This window comes from Ictalurus furcatus, chromosome 13, assembly GCF_023375685.1.
Source record: "Ictalurus furcatus strain D&B chromosome 13, Billie_1.0, whole genome shotgun sequence".
In the NCBI taxonomy this organism is placed as follows: Eukaryota; Metazoa; Chordata; class Actinopteri; order Siluriformes; family Ictaluridae; genus Ictalurus; species Ictalurus furcatus.
Window position 1 is genome coordinate 9,925,508 of NC_071267.1, and position 19,840 is coordinate 9,945,347.

Consider the following 19,840-nt stretch of genomic DNA (forward strand, 5'->3'; position numbering starts at 1 on the left):
TAACATATGCGATTTGCAGCATCCCATGTATGAAGTAGGGAAAAGATTCAGGACCCAGATACTCCAGGAGCAGAGTTAGGAGAGCAGACAAGGTACATCTAACAGCCTGGACAATACTGTAGGTTTTACATATGCAGAAGTATTTTAGACATAAGATTGTGTTTGTGTGGAGTGGATAGGAGGAGTGAACACGCACCTCTAGTTCATATAGCTCCTTTCCATGAATGACCGTTCCAGATTCGCCTTCCTCACTGGTCATTGATCTCATTTTTGTTATTTCAGCAGCCAGACGATTATTCAGCTCCTTTTAAAACCACAAAAAAACACAAGCCTCAATGTACAAACCCAAAGGCTTAAATGTTGAAAAAGAAGAAGAAAAATAATACTCATACAGGGTATCTGCACTTCAAATTTAATACTTTTTAATACCATATTCAAGACATTTCCAAAACATTTTAAGACGTAAACATCACTTCAATCATGCTACACGATACATCAGCTATCATGGATTGTGTTCATGCACATACATCCATTTCTGGGTTTAAGTAAACTATAGCAGGGTAAACATCTATAGAGGTAGATGGGACACCGTAGTAAATATCCTTTTTGCATTACCATTTGCTCAAAAAGTGAAAGGAAAAAAAAAATCCAGTATTTCCTTCCCATGACTTTCCAAGAGAGGAAAACATATATAGCGATGGATTACAGCAGTCAGAAGAGAAAAGATGTCAAATTTATCATCACACCCTCAGCAGCTGTATTAGAAACCCCCTCGCAACAGTGTTTACTAGTTTTGTTGCAATTTAACACCAGAGTAATGTAACAAGTAGTGTTATCAATATACAGAAATTTTTGTAAAGAAGAAAATATAAAAGAAAAACCTTGTTTTTCTATTTTGTAATATATATAAAAAAAAACTATAAGCAAGAAAAAAATAGCTATTTTGTAATATTACTGATTGAATAATACTTAATAATAATAAATAAATTATTTATGGGTACAAATAGTAATACAACAATAGTACTATATTTCTGACTTAATTCATTTTATGCATTAGACTTTTATTTTGGTGGCAAACCACAGGAAGACCTCCGTTTAGTTGGCAACAGTTTTTTAAAATTCACTTCATTACCAACCATGTGAAATGCTGTAAACCTCTGCCCACAAAAATGTCTGAGATTATGCTAACGTAAAAAACCACAGTGATTCTGCTCATTAAGTCCTTATTTTTACATCTAGGAATTTAAGACATTTGAAGACTTTAAGGACCCGCGGAAACCCCGTCATGACTCCAAGTGGTTTCGATGATCGTGCTGTCTCGCATTAATAACCCCTTTGCCCCTTTGTTCTGCTTACCTGGTTGTGCGCATTAAGCTCCTGATTCTCTCTCTGGCACTGACGCAGGGCCTGTCTCTCAGCCTCCAGCGCCTGTGCCAGGTGAGCGTTCTCCAGACATTTCTGTGAGTACTGCTCTGACAGCACTTCGATTTCCCTCTGAAATGACAGCAGCTCCTCCCTACCAAAAGCACATACACAATGGACTCGCATCAATTATCACTGCTTTTCCATTCCACTTTCTCATCCTGTGTTAAACTAAAAAACACAGATCGTGCCAATAGAACGTTTGTGAGCAGATCATGGCCGAGTTGATGAATAAAACGGCATGTGAATGAATAGGCCAACAGCTTAACCCCACAGCTCTATTAAACATTTGCCAGCCAGGTTGAGTCACATATTCAGGCTTTAGGCAGTCGTCTTAAATGCTTCATTCAACTCCTTTTGTATACAAAAGGAAGTAGTACATAACTGATGATACCATCTCATTAGAGGAGATAATCCCCGTTTCATTTGTGATGCAGAGAACTGGATCAACTTGAGAATGACGACCTGCATGAAACGTAAATTCCATTTCAGTAAACTACTTACTCGTGTTGTCTGCGAATTTCATCAATGTCTGCATTTTCGGTGTTACTATGGGATTTCCTTGCTTTGTCCAATTCTTTCTCCAACTCAGTCCGATGCGCATTCTTCATAGCTTCAATAGCTTTAAAAAAAGAAAAAAAAAAAAAAGATAAACAGACATGTCTACACAAAGCCACAGCGCTCTGATAGCTACATAAACTTCACTTTTGTGAGAACTCACCAGCAATGGTGGCTGCTGTCTCCTCGGCCAACAGTCTCTCCTTCTCCTCCTGCAGGTTCTCCAGTTCCCGCTGGTGTTTCCTCTGCAGCTCGTCTATTACCTTCTGATGCGACTCCTCCATGGCAGCAAAGCCTCTCTCACATGTAGCCTGTACGGTGGGCAAAGAATCAGGCGATAGGGGGCACCATTTAGTGTATTGTTTCAACAGATTTTGGAACTAAATGCTGCCTTTCACAAGGACAACAAGCACGCACACGCACACGCAGCAGAGAAAGGTTTCCACAAAAAGCTCGACAGATTAATACTCTACACTGAACACAGACAGCACATAGAAGCCAGACAGAGACTTGGTATAGGTTACATAGTTCTCACTAAATTAAAATAATTATTCCAGACTGCCTTTCTGTCCCAGTTACATCCTATTACCAATGGTACTTTCGAACATGACTCACGTTTTTTCTTCGTCTAACAGGGTCGTTATAATTTGAGAAGTGTTCTTAACGAGCTTTTCCTTTTATTTCATCTTTAATGGAAAGCAGGCCATGACTTAAAAAAAAAAAAAAATGTAAACAGCAAACCACCACACTCTTCTAGAACAGCAGCAGTGCAGCACATCTGGGGAACGAATGAACAATGAACCATCTGCAAACAATGAAAGGATATCTATAGGAAAACGTGTTTTCATAAGCACGCCTTCAGAGCAAACCGTTTTTACAATTACAGTGCAAGTTTCCACATGAGGAGATACGAAAGCCCTTCCAAACACGTCGGGCCAAACTTGCATCCGACGCATACCGAGCGACACTAATCTTGGAAATCAGTCATCGAAGCCGTCCAACTCTCCGCGGGCCTGATCGGACGAGCATACAGGGCGTTTGTTTTCATATGGCTAAGTCCCAGGGATAGAGCCCTGTCTCGTGAACCTCTGCTTTAATGACAGCCAGCTCCCACTGTGAACAGAGCAGCTTCCTGTCCCCACATCACAGCCACACCTGCACTTGTTTATTCACCCGTTCCCCTTTGGTGGAAAAATCCAATTTCCTCTTTTGTCAGGAATATCATCCAACATGGTGTCATGAGCAATATACAAACAGGATGTTTAAGATCTTAATATTTCATTTAACCGGCAATCACAACCATAATGAAATATTTCTATATCTAGCACTACATACAAAAGTGACTGCTTTACACCACGTCAGCATAACTGTAGCTATAAACTGTAGCATGAAAAAAAGCTCCAAAAAACTAGCCATGTTTGGGGGGAAAAATGTAGAGTAAATATTCATTTCATTAAACTGCAAAATAAACAACAGGGTCCAAAGACCCACTGATCAAGTAGATCATTTTCTTAGCTACCCCAGACAACAACCTCCAGTAAGGTTTCTTTCCTTTTTTTTTAGAGCAATGTCTAAAATCATTATTACAGCATCAAAAATGTTCACTATTTCCTAAATAATGGTTCAAATTGTGTTTGAAAGTCACCAGGCAGACATACTGTACGTGAGCCAGGCAATTACTTACACATAAAGTTAGACTTCAGTTTTAACATACAGATAAATCCACTGAAATCAACCTGAACTGGAAAATATTGTGAGACGGCCTACTATACAAGCTGAGCCATTAAAGACAGGCTGTTGTGAAGAATATCAGAAAGAACTAGAGCAACAAGGAACTATTTTAAATCCAGCATACAAAATCAAAAGTGACCTGCATGTGGCCTGACGAGGACATAACGCAAGTTGCACAGCATTCCTCTTCTAATCTTTGGTCTAATCAAAGCAAAAGGTTATACTTTATCCTCCGCTGCAGGTTTGACATGACATTAAAATTGCAACTGCGGTCGATGCATTTCTAGCCGATTCCTTTTTTATTCCATTATTTATTTTATTTTTTTTAAAATGCTCCTTTTAGATTGAACTGAGTGGCTGAGTGACATCACGCAACTTCTTAAGTCTGGAAGCATGCCTTTTTTGTTGTTGTTGAGGAACTTGTTTTTTTTTTTTTCTGTTTTATTAAGTCAAACTTCCTATGTGCTATCGAAATGGGTTCCTCTACATACAGCCAACATCAAAAGCTACAAGCATGCCTAAGGTTAACGACCATGCAAGGCTGGAGATGAATTATAAAGGTAAAGCAGAAAAGGATGGTAGGATTAGTAAATGGAGAGGATGGGGAAGGGGGGAGGTGGGGGAGTCGGAAGTTGCCACAAGGGTACACAAGCCATCACGGATGGAGAAACAAAAAGTACAAGGAACACAATGACCTTCAGGTTTTCCAGGTCTTTGTTGTATTTCAGACGAAGTAAAACTGCGTCCTCTTCTCGCCGTTTCGTCTCTTCCGTCACTTGCGTCGCTAGCTTCTCGATGCACTGTTTGAGGGAAGCTGTGTTTAGATGGCCATCATCTGGAAGTTCTGCTCTAAGAGAACCCATCACATCATTAAGCTCAGCCAGTTCCTGGTTAAAATGCTCCACCAACATGTTGCGCTCCACTTCATGCTTCTTCTTTAGATTCTCCATGCAGACAGTCAAAGAGTCGATCTCTTTTACATTCTCCTCTGATCTCAGTCTTAGTGTTTCCTCACTCTTGGACACGTCCTCCTTCAGTTTAGCCACTTCTCGCTCATAGGCCTCCCTCACTTCTCGAAGCTCTGTCTTGTGTTTTGCCGCCATGTCTTGTAACTGAATGGCCTTGTCCAGGGAATCGATCGGTTCATCCTCTATGTGGATGCACGTAACTGGCTTGGAGTAATCAGCGATAGTGTTCTGCGGGCTTGACGTTTGGGTCGCCATTTGGTCAAGCTGCAATTTAAGCTCCAGGTTTTGCTTTTTTAACCGAGAACAACCACCACAAGCAGCTGTGGCTGCTTCAATGTCCGAGTGCATTTCGTTCTCCGTTTGGAATATTTGCCGTATTATAAGATATGTGCGAGTTACCTCCAGTATGGCATCTTGAATACACAGAGACAACGGTGTTTGAGGTACACAGCTAGACAGCGTTAAAGCCAAAGACTTGAACTGTACATTTGTAGGTTCATTAATGGTTGACGCAATCTGATTCAACAGGGTTACTTTACTTTGTATGGTTTCAATAAGCCGTTTCATAATGACATCATTAATCTTCTCATCTCCTACTACATCTTTATTGGTCTGCATCTCGGCATGTTCAGTGTTTACTGGGCTCTCAATGTTTTTGATCACAGTAAATAAGATTTTGTTTTCCACTAGCATTCGTTCTACTATATTTTTGACAACAAATGCTTGCTCGCAATCTCCGTTACCTACTTGACTATTCTCAATGCCACTTAAAACTCGATCCAAAATCTCACGCTCAAACAACGCAATCATACTTCCTGTCAAATTCCTTCCCACATTACCTTCCTCAAAGCCAATGCGCGATCCATCACGTTCGTTCTCAGTGGACTTCATCAACATGGCTAATACCTGATTAAGAGCATTAGACCTCCTCTTGAAACCTTCCAACACTTCCTCCATCACATCTCCATCACTCTGTATCAACACTTGGCACTTACTGTCTACTCTGCCTTCATCATCTGCCTCCACCTCTTCCACAGCTCTCTCTTTCAACATTCTAATGTCCTCTTCAGCCTCTGAAAGCGCTCGGTTAAAAGTCCGTTCAGCCTCTTGCTTTTTCATCTGGAGTTCCATGTTCTGCACTTGAAGCTCTCTACAGATTTGTTCAACAGATCGGAGCAACTTTTCCTTTTCGGAAAGCTTGGACTCGATCATCTCTATACGATGTCTGAGGTGCTCTTTCTCCAATTCTGATGATTCGTCATCTTTTTCATTTTCGGGCACCTGAAATCCCAGACCTTTCAGAGTAGCCTCTTTGAGCTGCAGCTTCTTTTCAGTATCTTTCAAACTATTCCCAAGTGACTCCAACTTGAGGAGTGCCTCTTCAAGCTTCTGAGACTTGTCAAGGAGTTCCTGCTCATACAAATTCTTAAAAGCTTCTTTGTCTCCTGCCTCAATCACATCCTGATTTACTCTGCTTTGCTGATACTGTTTCCCACTTTGAAGCTCTGCTTTTAGTCTGTCTATCTCTCGGTCTGCCTCTCTCAACTGGTTGACTATTTCCTGATAACGCTGGTTTAGTGCTTCATTTTCACTCGTTAGCAGTTCGACCTTTTGAGATAGACCACGGTTTGTCATTTGCACCGAGTCGTCCTGTTGACAAGGAGACATATAGGGAGTTTTCTGGACCCTTCCTAACATGTCCTCCATTGTGATCAGCCGGGCCTCGTAATCCCGAATGCTGTCCCCGGCCTTGGCCAAACTCTTCCTCATTGTCTCGTTCTCCGTTTCCTGCTGACTTTTAAGACATTCCAAAAGTTTCTGGCATTTCGTTATGTCGATCGATCCATCATGTTCGTTTGTGTCTCGAGGGAGATCGCACAGTACTGAATCAGTGTGACAGTGCAGCAGTTGTGTCAACTCTTTAACCGACAACGGTTTACTACAATCTATCAAGTCCTCAAGCTCTCTGATCTTGCCCTCATTATCCAGAAGTAAAAAGGCGACCGATTTTGTAACAAGATTAGAAGAAAGGATCTCTGAAGTGGATGATTTTTTGGTGTCAGAAAGGCAAGGTTCCTTGGTGCATAAGTGTGAAAGTGAAAGGCCGAGCTGTGCCTGCATGTTGCGCTTTTTCAGTTCTTGCAGCTGGAGAAGCTCTTTGGTTTCCTGGTACTTCTTTGTTAAGCTCTGAGCTTGAGAACTAACCAGTTCTGGCTTCTTCATCTGGGGCTTTGTCTCAAGACTCAAAGGTGACTCCAGCTTGGAAAAGGGGACCAGACAGTTGGTTAAAATTTAGCAGAGGTGATTACGGATCATTTTAATTTGTTGATTACATCAATAATGTCTCTGAAGATCTGAAGTATATTTACATTAAATTACAATATCCTTGCCCAGTTATTAAGGTTTAAGTAAGAATGGACATGTCTAGTTTCATTCATTTAATGATGCAAATTAGCGTGCTGGAAAAAGAGGTTTAATGGCTATGGTTAGTAAATCACGATAGGGGCATGCACATTAAATGGTTAGAGCTAATTCATGGAGTAAGTACTGCGAAATTAGTGCTAGTGTTTTAATTTGAAACAGATTGCATACCATTACGACAAGCATGTTGTTCTGAACTCTTGAAAAATCCCTGATGACTACTAGAATAAATAACCTAAAGGATTTCATTTTATAGACCGACTTTACATCCCTAAACAAAACAAGCTGCACCCGATCACATTTCCTGTACATAAAGGTGTGAGAAGGGAAAATGATCCAAATTCAAATAGGCCAAGATTTAATACAAAGCAGCCCATCACATACCATCCCTAACCGTCCCCATCCATCCAGTAGCGACAAACGGAAACCAGTCGTATTCACTCCCTCAGAAAAATCAAAAGCTGTATCAAACGTACATAAAATATTCGTTTTTGAATTTCTCTAATTCTCGACGGATTCGATTAGCTGTAACTAAATCCAAATTACTGTGGTACGATTACTTCTAAACTTCTTACCGAATCAATACCTTGACTCTCGTTTACAAAAAAAGCAGCAGTCAAGCTTCAAAAACTGACGAACACAAACACAGACAGACATACAATGCAATTTATTTATTTATTTTAGTTTAACCTACAAACCACTTGGAAACAGGTTTTAAATGAATGAATGAATATTTCAACATGATCATGAATGTCATGCGCCCCCCCCCTCCCCTCCCCCCCCCAAAGCACGTCACATGCTATTATTTATACATCACATCACTGCAACAGCAGATATACGCTCACTGGCTCCTTCAATAAGAACACCAAATCAGCCAATCATGCAGCAGCAGCAAAATACATAAAAATCATACAGATTCAGGTCAAGAGCTTCATTTTAAGTTTGAAATTAAATACCAGAATGGAGGGTGAAAAAAAAAAGTGCTCTCACTGAATTTGATTGGTGTGTTGGTGCCAGACAAGCTGGTTTGAGTATTTCAGAAATTCACACAGTCTAGGGTTAACACAGAGTGGTGTGGGGGGGAAAAAAAAAAAAACATCCAGTGAGCAACGGTTTTGTAAGCGGAAACTCCTGCTTGAAGAGCGTGGCCAGAAGATTATGGCTAGACTGGTTCGGGCTGACAGGAAGGCTATGGTAACTCTTTACAACAGTGGTAAGCAGAAAAGCAGCTCAGAACACACAACACATTAAATCTTGAGGTGGATGGGCTACAACAGGACCACACTGGGTTCCACTCATGCCAGCCAAGAACAGAGATCTGAGACTGCAGGATTACAGAATCTGGACAGTTGAACATTGGGGAAATCATCACCTGATCTTTTCCAAAAATTAAATTATTTTTTGTTTCGTCCCCCCATACCATTCTGTGTAAACTCTAGAGACTGCTGTGCATGAAAATCTTAGGAGATCAAGCAGTTTCTGAAAAACTCTGCCACCAACAACCAATTGTACCAGCAATAAATGTAACTACATGATTTTCTGCACTGCACTGCTGCCACATAACTGGCTGACTGGATTTCGTGAATGAACAGGTGATTTAGCGCTCCTAATAAAGTGGTCGCGAGTGTATAGAGCACAATTAAAACTTTTTCCTAATTTCTTAATTGTCAAAAATGTGACGCAAGAACTAACTAGGGTAAATCTAAATCTTTAAAATATCGGTCTTTCTGAATGGTAATGAGCCAAATTAACTATTAATAATGGAATCTCTTAGCACCTCCGAGTAGAAATACATCTAAATAATACATTAAAGCGATGCTACACGGGCAGCTTTTTGAGGAGATGTAATGGATAATGTCGCATGCAACATTAAATTAAATGAAAAAAAAAATGAAAGCTGTCATTACATCTAAAATGACAGGAGAAAGATAAAGGTAGAAGTGAAAAAGAGAAGGGGGAGGAATTGGTTCATTTACATGCAAAAGGCTCTGAACATGCAAGGCACTTTTTGGCAGCTTTGGAGTTGATAATAAAAAGAAAAAAAAAAAAGAGAAAATAGTAGCTTGGGGGTTTTTTTGTTCACAAACCAAGACATGCAAAGTCTGTTTAATGGAAATAAAGGCACTCTTTGCCTGCATAATTCATTATGACCATCCTAAAAAGCATAAATGGAGAAAGAATTTGACCTTACTGGTGAGATGTACCCAGCACGGATCTGATGCTCCCGATCCACAGCAGCCTTGAGTTGGTTCTCAAGCTCCTGCTTGTGCTGGTTCGAATCCGCCAGCTGCTGGTGGCACGTCTCTAACTGCGCTTTCAGATCTTCTACCTGCAAAGGGAGAAAGTGAAATTGAGTGTCTTCTTTCATTAACTAACCATTATAATCTGATGAAGGCAAGCGAGCGGGCAGTTTCCCCGGGTCATAGATCAGGAATGGTTTATGCTTAGAAATAAAAATGTGCATGTTTAGAAGTGGTAAACTTTACGCTTTAGTTATTTACACTTTCATTGAAATCATTTGGTCGATGCATTTATCCAAAGCTGAAGGTTAAGGCTCCGACAGTTACCGGTTCACGGCACCGGGATTGAACTCTCGACCTTCCGAGCCCTAATCCAGACCCCAATCGCTGAGCCACCAAAGCTCACGGTTGTTCGATAAACAGTTCTTGAGGAATTTGGTTCGAAAAAGACACGAATCACCAGTATTGTCCTTAAAATGCATTCCTTATACTTAATATCATGTCTTAGTTTTTATTTACTATGAGAGAAAATCCCATTGAACACACAAGACACACGAGATGCTTCGCTTTTAATTTCAATAGATTTGAAATAATATAGTTGATGGTTTTCCAAAACCACTTCTATAGAACCACTTCTATTCAAATTAAAATTGTTTTGAAAGACAGCAGTATAATTTATAACAATTCTGATATCAAACGGTGCTATATCAGAGTATCTAAAAATAAATAAATAAATAAATAAAATGCATAATCTACTATAATTTTCAGCTTTTCCACACAACAGAGACAAACCTGTGGAATGTGGAGACATACCCCCTTTTTGTAGCTCTCTAGTAGTTTTTCGAGCTCGGTTGTCTCTCTGGTCCTCAGTGCTGTGGACAGCGGTACTCTCCTCTCCTCTCTGATTGGCGTTTTCTCCACCTGCTGCCAGTGCTGCTCGATCTCATCCTCCACTTTCTGCTGACGCTCGGGCGAGGGCGGACACACGCTGCCCACATTCGTGTGCGCGCTCTCCAAGTCCATCCTGCTGATGTCAGGAGAAGGCTCGAAGGACAAGCTGCCCGTCACACACTCGTACCTCCTCCGTCTCTCCTCCCTCCTCTTGCTGCGTTCGGCGTCGCCGAGCTGAGCCTGGAGAGCGTCGGCTTCGTGGGCTCGCTGCTGCGCCAGCGCCTGGGCGATGGGCCTGAACTCGGCCCAGTCGAAAGTTTTGGAGCGTCCTTCGCGCCGTCGCTCTTGTGCTCGACTCTTCCTCGGCGGCTCACGCTCCACAGACGAGGCCTCGGAGGACGGAGAGTCCTGAGTGATGTCGGGCCGCGCAAGACTCTCCAAGGGGCCAAAGGAACCATGTTCGTCTGTCAGGCTGACCAATATACGCAGACTTTAGCTCATGGGATTTAATCTCTCTTTACAGTTACAGAACAAAATAAATGAATGAAAGAATCAAATACTCTTAAGTACATGATGCATCCCTCTAAATTCTATCTACGCATAGAAAAACAATATAAGCATTGCTAATTGTATAATTCATGCACCAGGTATTAATCAAACACTGACAGTGTTGTATAGTTCTGCTTTTGTCCGGTTTTATCACCTGACCTGAACTCTTTATTATAGTTCTTGTTGTAACCTCTCTCTCGGGCCTCGAAAATATCAGTAAGTACATCCTTACACACACACACACACACAAAAACAAACAAACAAACAAACAAGAGAAGTGATTACACACTGACTCAGAAACCTCAGAATTCACTTTCGAAGCAGCGTTTGTTTGCTCGATATAATTTAACATCCCCCCGCCTGGCTACAGGTTTTCCAATGCTGTTACCAGTGAGTATCAAGGCTACCATAAAAACACATATCTGAACTTCACTTCTCTGTGCTTCTCTGAAAAGAAGGCAATATCCATTAGACGGCCAAAAAAAATAAATAAACGATGTCACAACAGACAAAGAAAACTAGTTTGAAAGAAGGCCACATGTCCATCAGCATATGTAATAGATCCTGACCTTGCAACATCGGGAGCTGTGGAAGGTCGAACATTTTTCATGACGGCTTGGATCCAGTTGCGGCGTATTCCTGCTGTCATGGCGGAGAGGGTGTGCACTCCCTCCTGGGTCTAAAACAAGAAACATACAATACGATCAGAGGGTTTACGCAGTATCTCAGAGCGAGTACTGGAAAGGTGTGTGTGAAAACTCCGTGACCCAAACCTTTTTCAAAAATAATTATTGCAATGCTAGATTACATATAATGTATATATTCATTAGCCAACTTCACCTTTGATAAAACACAGCTAAAAAAGTTTTAAAAAGATAATTTGTATTAGTGAAGTTTAAATTGAAGTGTTTTAACTTTTATTTTTGTGTTGCTATACATAAATGAAACAAGTGTTATCAAATCATATAATTAACCATCGTATAATTAACCTTAAATAATTGACAAAAATAGAAAAATGTCACAACCAGGAAAAAAGATAATAATTAAAAAAAAAATAAAGATGGACAATTAACTGATTGCAAATATGCTAGTAATATTGAATCAGTTACACATGATGTTGATCACCTGTCCTTACTTCACAACTAGCCTCACCTATAAACTAGTAAAATTATTCTACAAAGCTTAACATGTATATTCCACATGAGATACACTTACATGAATTTGGAAGCCATAATTGCGCTGAGCTTGGTACTCTGTAACATTATAGCAAGTGCTGAGGTCAATTTCCCCATCTAGATCCGATGCCTATTAACAGAAAGATTAACAGAAAATTGATGAAATGAACAGAAACAGACGCACGAGTAAAAAGCTGCAACACGTATTCATGGAGGTCCAGGGAAAGAACCTCATGGTTTGGGTAGTTCATTCAAGTCACAAGGAAAACGCATCACAGAAAAAATAAATAAATAAAATTACCTCCTCAGCAATCGAATCCTTATAATATCGTAGGCTGTGGTCCGTCAGTACAAACCAATACTTCTTCCACTGAAAAAGAGCGACAGGCTTATTAAATGGGCATGTAGGGACTGCACGTAAACCTCACTTTGTTGTTTAGGTACATAAATGGCTAGGAAGACATTCAGCCTGCTTTTAAAGCCCATAAAAAAAGAGCAGATGGAGAGTAACCTTTAAACTTTTACCCATTGAAGCAAGACTATCAAAGTGTAGCTGTGCCCTTTCCAAGCTCCAGAGAGCCCTTTGAGCATGACGCAACTGAGGCAGCAGTTGTTCGCACAACTTTTAATAAATGCACCAAAGACAGAGAATGAAGAATTTAATATTTTTCTTTAAAAAAATTTCTGTCACTTCCTGTGCCTATTGTCCTGTTTTCGTAGTTACTGTACGTTTTAGCACACGTTTGCACGTGCACTTTATGTAGAAAGTGTAGATCATTAGTTCGGTCTCGTCTCTCTGTGGTTTAGTGTGTGTTTTATGCAGCACCATGGTCCTAGAGGAACGTTGTTTCGTTTCACTGTGTACTGTACCAGCTGTATATGGTCGAAATGACAATAAAAACACTTGAACTTGACCAGAAACACCCAAAACAAAAACAACAAAAAAAAAAAACCTGCATGATGAAATCCTGCATGTGTAAAGTACACCTATTACAGGGAGAGGAATTAGCCTAACTTTACCCCAGGATGTGCTCACACTTGTTTAATGGCCCCTGCTTGTTTTACAGGTTAGGCAGGAGCTAAAAATGTAGCATAAATTTAAGCTTCTGATATAACAGATATAAGAGGCTTCAGGTCCAATCTCATGTGCTTGAGCCCTCAAGCATAAGCATAGTCCTATGCAGTAAAAAATAAATAAATAAATAATGAATGAATGCAAATGCAACAAATCATGCAGATACAGGTCAAGAGTTTCAGGTAATGTTCACATCTGAATGAAGAAAAAGTGTGATCTCTGTGACTTTGATCATGGCATGGATATTGGTACCAAATGGGCTGGTTTGAGTATTTTATAAAACTGCTGATCGTCAGGGATTTTCACACACAACGGTCCCTAGAGTTTACACGGAATGGTGCGAAAAACAAAAACCATCTTGTGAGCAGAGGATCTGCAGGCTGCAACACCTCGCTGGTGAGAGAGAACAGAGGAGATGACCAGACTGATTTGAGCGGACAGGATGTCTATCGTAACTCAAATAAGCAGTCTTTACAACCGTGGTGAGCAGAAAAGCATCTCAGAACGCACAACACATCAAACCTTGAGGTGGATGAGCGAAAACAGCAGACCACATCCAGTTCCACTTCTGTCATGGGCACAGACTCACCCAAACTGGACAGTTGGAGACTGGAAACAGATCTGTGATTTTTTTTTTTTTCTTTCTAATCTTCAACTGTCCAGTTTCAATGAGGCTGTGGCCATGATAGCTTCAGATTCCCGCTCTTGGCTGACAGGAGTGGAACCTCATGTGGTTGCCCATCCACCTCAAGGGTTGACGTTCTGTGCATGCTGAGATGCTTTTCTGCTCAGCATGGTCGTACAGAGTGATTATATGAGTTACTATATCCTTCCTGTCAGCTCGAGCCAGTCTGATCATTCTCCTCTGATCTCGCTCATCAACAAGGCGTTTCCACCCACAGCACTGTCGCTCATTCGTTGTTTGGTAGTTGTTGTTGTTTGCACCACTCTGTGTAAACTCTAGAAACTATTGTGACAAAATCCCAGAAGATCAGCAATTTCTGAAATACTCAATCCAGCCCATCTGGTACTAACAACCATGTCATGATCAAAGTCACAGATTACACCGCATTCTACATTCTGATGTTTGATGTGAACATTAACTGAGATTCCTGACCTGCATTATCTAATCTCCATTATTATTATTTTTTTGTATCGCAAAACACACTCACTCTCTTTCTTTTGTGCAGAAACCAAATACATACTATATATATATATATATATATATATATATATATATGTGTGTGTGTGTGTGTGTGTGTGTGTGTATATATGTATATATATAAAATATAACACAGGTCACCTACCTGGCCTTGCTCATCAAGTTTCACCATCCAGCCTTTCTTGAAATTCAGCAAGTCTGGCTGTAAAAAGAAAAAGGCTCATAGTTTTCAAAACTTCTACAAGAGCAATCCAGCCAGTGCAGTTTATGTCTCTCAGTGACGTCACACACAATATTACATGCAGAATAAAGTTGGATAAACACCGGGTGGCCCGTGTGCTGCGTACATTTTCATTCTGCAATCCTGCACGCTTTTTTTTTTTTTTTTTTAATAAACTTACTAGAGCAGGCATCTAAAAGAAAACCTTTAACACCACATGATCTTCAACAGGCATTCAGACATTCCCACAATGAGAACCAGGAGAAACAAATGGTGTTCTGGTCCTTGGTTCCTTTATGCTCTTGCCCAGTAGGCGTGCAATTCTCTTGTTTGACAGATTTGCCAACACCTTCAAAGATGTCTATCATGGTACCAAAAAATAAAGTACATTTTAAAAATAAAAAAAAAGAGCAGAAAAACACACTGCATGCATCTAGTTCAGTGTCTCTCAAATGTTTGTTTAGTAGAAATAAACACTTGAAAGTGATTCACACAGTGGATGTAAAACTCAAATCAGGCATTTGTGCACTGTGGCCAGAAATGCAGGGCGCGAAGAGTGTAAAAGAGTACAAACACTCAAATTACCACTTAGACACGAATAAACGAATGCACACAACACTAGAGTGTCAAACTAAACAGAGAAAAAAAAAAAAGAGACATGAAGCCGAACAGACGGGTTTGGAATGTGTGGTTGAATGCAGGGAGGATATAGAGATGACCTGGGTATGAGAAGGGAGGATGCTACACCCAGCAGCACACATGGGAGGATTAGGGTATCTGTGTTCGCACAATAACAGAAAAAGATGCCACAAAGAAACAAGTTGGCAATCATGATTAGCTGAGGTAGATATGAATTCAATTGAATAGTGAAAGCTTATAGAACGTAGAAAGGTACAAACAAAACAAGTGGTCTTACAGAATGTAGAACCAGGCATGTAAACATCTAAACAAAGAACACTGATCAGATAGAACAACAGTGCTGAAATTACTCGGACTCTGTCGTTCACCCTCCACTGACTCACTCACACTGTTCCTGCAAGTAAAACATTCCAAAGCAGCTGTTTGTTGTTTCGAAGAAAAAAAGCCTCGTTTCAGAATTCTTGTTGACCTTCAAAGTTCAGAGAACAACAAAAGCCTTGTGATAGTGTTCTTTCCGAATGCACTGGCTTCACACCCTTGGGTGACAATGTTCTCTCATATCGATGCTCCCCTGACAAAAATTCACACAAACAGAGGAGGGGGGGAAGAAAAGAAAGAAAGAAAAAAAAAAAAAAGAGGGTACTTACTGTCATGACTGACTCCGTTGTCCTGCGGTCCAGTGACTTGGCTCTTCTCAGTGGAGGAAGAGTGGAGGGGTGGAAGTCCAGACCCTGTGCTGGGTCAAGCTTCTGCTCCTACAGGACAGAAAACATACAAGCCTTGTGGAAAGTCCTAAAACATCTGACTCTTTCCAATATTGAAGCACTTGAATCAGCACAGCTGATCCACTCAATAACTCAAAGCTAGTGGACTGTACTGTTTAGGAAAAAGCTGACCGATAACTGTGAGCTTTGACCAGTCCGTCCCGATTTCCAGGGAAAACTGAAAACCTTCACAGCTCAGATCACAACAGCCGGTTCTTTCGCTCAAAATCACAATCTTTCCGAAGTGAACTGTGAAGTAAAAGCAAAAGCTGGCCATTTTAAACGCTATGAAGCGGAACGTATCCTGACTCGGCACAAATGTCCTGTTTTTGACATTTAGCGTGTCGTTGAGCAACACTAAATGTTACTGTGAAATGTTACTTGCCAAGGTTGGCAAGATCCGTGATTAAATTTGCGAACAGGCTGTTAAACAAATATATGGTGGAAAACAAAGTCAGTGTGTAGATGAACAGAATGCTGACAGTAGAACAAACCCGGCTTCGGGCTGTCGTGGGAAGACTCAGACGTAAGCAAGTTCTGTACCTGTCTGTTGAAGCGTCTCATTTCACTGCGGCCCTGTCTGGCCTCACTGCGCACCGTCTCCTCGACCTCCATCCTCTCTGCGTTCTCCAGCTCCAGCGCCTCAAGCTTCTCGATCACGTTCGAACGCCCACTGACCACAGAGAACGAGCAGAATGTCGTTCAGAATATTTGTGTGTAAATGAATCAGGGTACTTTAAAAAAAATTTTTTTTAAATAAAAATAGTGCAATACTGTACATTTTTATACATTTAAATGCACTGAAAATTGGCTTGCTTTTACTGTAAACAAAAATGACTGCTATCTCCAACAAACATACCACTAATCTAAAAGATGATTAATATGAATAAGCTACAAATAAATCTGGCCACTGACATCATTTCCTCACTTCAAAAACTTCACCCAGAAGACAGAAAAAAATCTTCATACTCCCCAAAAAAAGAAAGTGCTTGGTGTTGACTTTGGAATACTAAAAAAAGAAGAAGAAAAAAAAAAAGTTTTGCCTCCTGACTTTGAAGAGAGGAATTTGGTTTTCATAGCAGAGGGTGGAAATATTAAATTGCTCATTTTGAATTTTGCCCTTATTTGGGGAATACACAGCACTGAAGGTCCTCCTTAAAAGGAAGCAAAAGAACCAGTCAGTGAGGTATTTATGTCACATGACTGCTTTCAGCCTCATTGGCTGCTGGGTATAAAGTGGCACAGTTCCCATAAACCCAAATTAGCCCAAACCCAAATGGAAGCCATCTCTTTCCACGGGACAGGTTCAGAGTGTTCAAGCTCTCTTGCCACTGTGAATAGTTTTCATGAGAAGGAAAACGGGAGGCATCCTCGACTACACAGAGGCACGTCAGCATCTTTGTTTGAAATGCGTCGGCTTTGGGCTTTTGACCTCTGATCTGTGGGAGAGGAGAATCCCAGCAACATGATCCCTGTTCAAGAGCACCAGAGCTGTTTATCGCAAATGTGTTTATATCCAACATAAACAATAGAGAGAAAAACAACTGAGAACTGAGATTGGGGAATTACACGCTTTCTAATCATTCCATGTAAAAACCTACGCAACTAGCCTTAATGCACAGAGCCATTATGTCTTCCTGATGAGGACTGGACGGGTTTAATCCAGAGACTGGTTTACAAAGTATATCTGCTGTGCACCTACAATTAGAGATCATTTTATTAGGCACACCTACCATAGAGGTGCACTTTGTAGGTACATGTCTACTGTCTATAGCCTATTTTTATTCTTTTGAGCTGCACACTGTCAGTGACAATATTTTAGTGTGTGTCTTACACAGCAGTGTTCTATGCAATTATATGCAATATAGTATGTAGTTGTGCGCCAAAGCCCTAAAAGGTGTCTTGGATTTTGCACTTTGATCCACAAAACGATTGCCCAAGCAGACCACACATTGTGCAAAGGGCAGCATATCTCTACTTTTCCATTCTTCCTCGTTATTTAATCAAAATCATACGAGCATTACAATGAAATGCTGCTTAAAAGGACCGCATTTTGACTCGCAGCAGCATTGTGTCCCAGCCTCAAAGTCAAGTCTAATAGTGTCCAGCAAACTTTTCTCATCTTTCTAGAATGTAAATAAACTAAATGTGATGAAACATTCTTAAGAAGCTACTGTTGTCAACTATAAACATTAGCTCCTTGATTTGGGAAAACGTTTACTGAATATTTAGCTAGCTTACTCAGTCACATTAGATAGAAAGCTTGCCAGAAAGTTCCACAGGGCATCTGATTGAGAACAAATATGAACCCGAGTGATATAGCTGTAGTTGAGGAACTGTAAAAGTTCAGGAGTTATTTGTTACATGCTGCTCTGTTTTCCCAGTGTTTCAGGGGGCATATTTTTATTAGGAAAAAAACCCCCAACCCCTTCTGGTATAGGCCACACCTACTTCTGGCTCAAATCTGAATACAGCTACTGGTCATTGGAGCACTAAACAGATACAGTTAGTGCCATGACAAATATGCACTTTCAAATATCTATTTCAGAAGGTCCAGAAGTTAGTCCGTCGGAGCAGTTGATGGAGCTGCAGAGGGGAAAGTTTGTGTTTTTCTGACTCACCTCCTCTCTGGGCTGAGTACAGCCTCCCTGTCCTGTCTCTCTCTGCGTTTCTCAGGCCTGGTGCGTATTCGGAGTGGTACGTGGCTATCTGTGCTGGCGTCCGAGTCAAGCGAGCTGATGGAGCCGCTGATGTGCGAGCCGTTAGACAACAGACTGCTGCCTGAAGGGAAGGGTTCACTGTGTGCAGGCGATGGACACCGTGGAACACCCCCCAGCAAGCCTGCTGTCGGGGAAACCAGGTCCTGCGGGGGCTGAGACATACACGGGGGAAAAGAGAAGGTGCCGCGGTCCACCTCATCGCCGTTAACGGAGCCCAGGTCCGAACTACGGCTCATGGATGCCTCCTCTGCTTAGGAGAGAAAAAGAGAGGGGACATGGACTTTACATTAATGGATATTTTTATTTTTATAATCACTGTAGGTTGACAGCATAACAGACAGGATGAAGATTGGGGTCATGTTTTCCCTCCACCCACACTGTGACAAATAAATCTTACTCACAAGTAGTCCCACTCATATTTCAACAAACACCTTGATTTTTAATCTCTGTTTTAACATCACGGTTGTATTTTGCCTTATTTTAGGTTGGGATGTCTTTCCATGCTATAAAACTAGAGTGTACAGATGTTCATGTGCTTTTGAGCGTCTATTTGTTCTGCCTGATGGACACACTGTATGAACAAATGTTCTCACGTATATAGATCAGGCGGGGTGGCGAAATGTCCGGGAACAGGGATGTTCATGCTTCTATCTCCTGATATAGACAGAGCCTTCCTTCCTGCATTCCTCTCCCACTATGTTTAGTAGCTGCAGTTTTTGTTGTTGTAATTTAATGCATGCCGTAGACTGCATATCAGTGTTTTATGGATTACAGTTACCAGGTAATAATAGAAACCAAGCCTCCTAAAGCCAACTGCTTAAGAAGCAGAAAAAGAAAAATGCATACTGTACACAATGATCACCATTGTGGATCTCTGTTAGAGATAAATAAGACTTGTTTATTAAAGTGTACTGGCTTGTGAACTATAACTCTGGTACCTGTGCCCATATTGGCTATTATTATTATTAATATTATTATTATTATAAATAGGGAGACGGAGGCCAGGTGCTTATGTTACGTTTCTTATAACTGCTCGGCTATACTTAGAACGTTATAAGAACCCCCGTACCTGCAGGGGTCAGCAGTGAGCCCTGGGGTGACATGTCTGTTGAGGACCACGCCTGCGACACTTCTGCTTCTCTGCTCTGCAGCTCCTCCTGCCATATGATGGAACTGGAGTCTGGAACCTTCTCCGCCTCAGGGATGCCCGAGCCCGTCACAGCTACCTTGGCTGGACCAGGCTCCTGAGAGAAAGACAATCATCCTTAGCACTCCGGTGACCCTCTCTGCTTTTACCGATAACGT

At 41.1% G+C, this 19,840-nt stretch overlaps 1 protein-coding gene across 3 annotated transcripts in view; it reads right to left on the minus strand.

The window, feature by feature from the left end:
- Positions 1-19,840, minus strand: part of mprip (myosin phosphatase Rho interacting protein) — a 40,818-nt gene that overhangs the window by 5,919 nt on the left and 15,059 nt on the right. The window contains exons 6-20 of one of the 3 annotated variants that reach the window (XM_053639249.1): positions 19,605-19,779; positions 18,437-18,785; positions 16,359-16,488; positions 15,699-15,806; positions 14,338-14,394; positions 12,257-12,325; positions 11,996-12,085; positions 11,350-11,459; positions 10,154-10,703; positions 9,292-9,429; positions 4,407-6,938; positions 2,144-2,291; positions 1,927-2,044; positions 1,357-1,516; positions 197-304 (exon numbers count right to left, since the gene is read on the minus strand). In XM_053639249.1, coding sequence (XP_053495224.1) covers positions 197-304; positions 1,357-1,516; positions 1,927-2,044; positions 2,144-2,291; positions 4,407-6,938; positions 9,292-9,429; positions 10,154-10,703; positions 11,350-11,459; positions 11,996-12,085; positions 12,257-12,325; positions 14,338-14,394; positions 15,699-15,806; positions 16,359-16,488; positions 18,437-18,785; positions 19,605-19,779 — 4,842 coding nt within the window. The remainder of the gene's footprint in view (positions 1-196; positions 305-1,356; positions 1,517-1,926; positions 2,045-2,143; positions 2,292-4,406; positions 6,939-9,291; positions 9,430-10,153; positions 10,704-11,349; positions 11,460-11,995; positions 12,086-12,256; positions 12,326-14,337; positions 14,395-15,698; positions 15,807-16,358; positions 16,489-18,436; positions 18,786-19,604; positions 19,780-19,840) is intronic. The other 2 variants (XM_053639250.1, XM_053639251.1) reach the window with 2 other exon arrangements.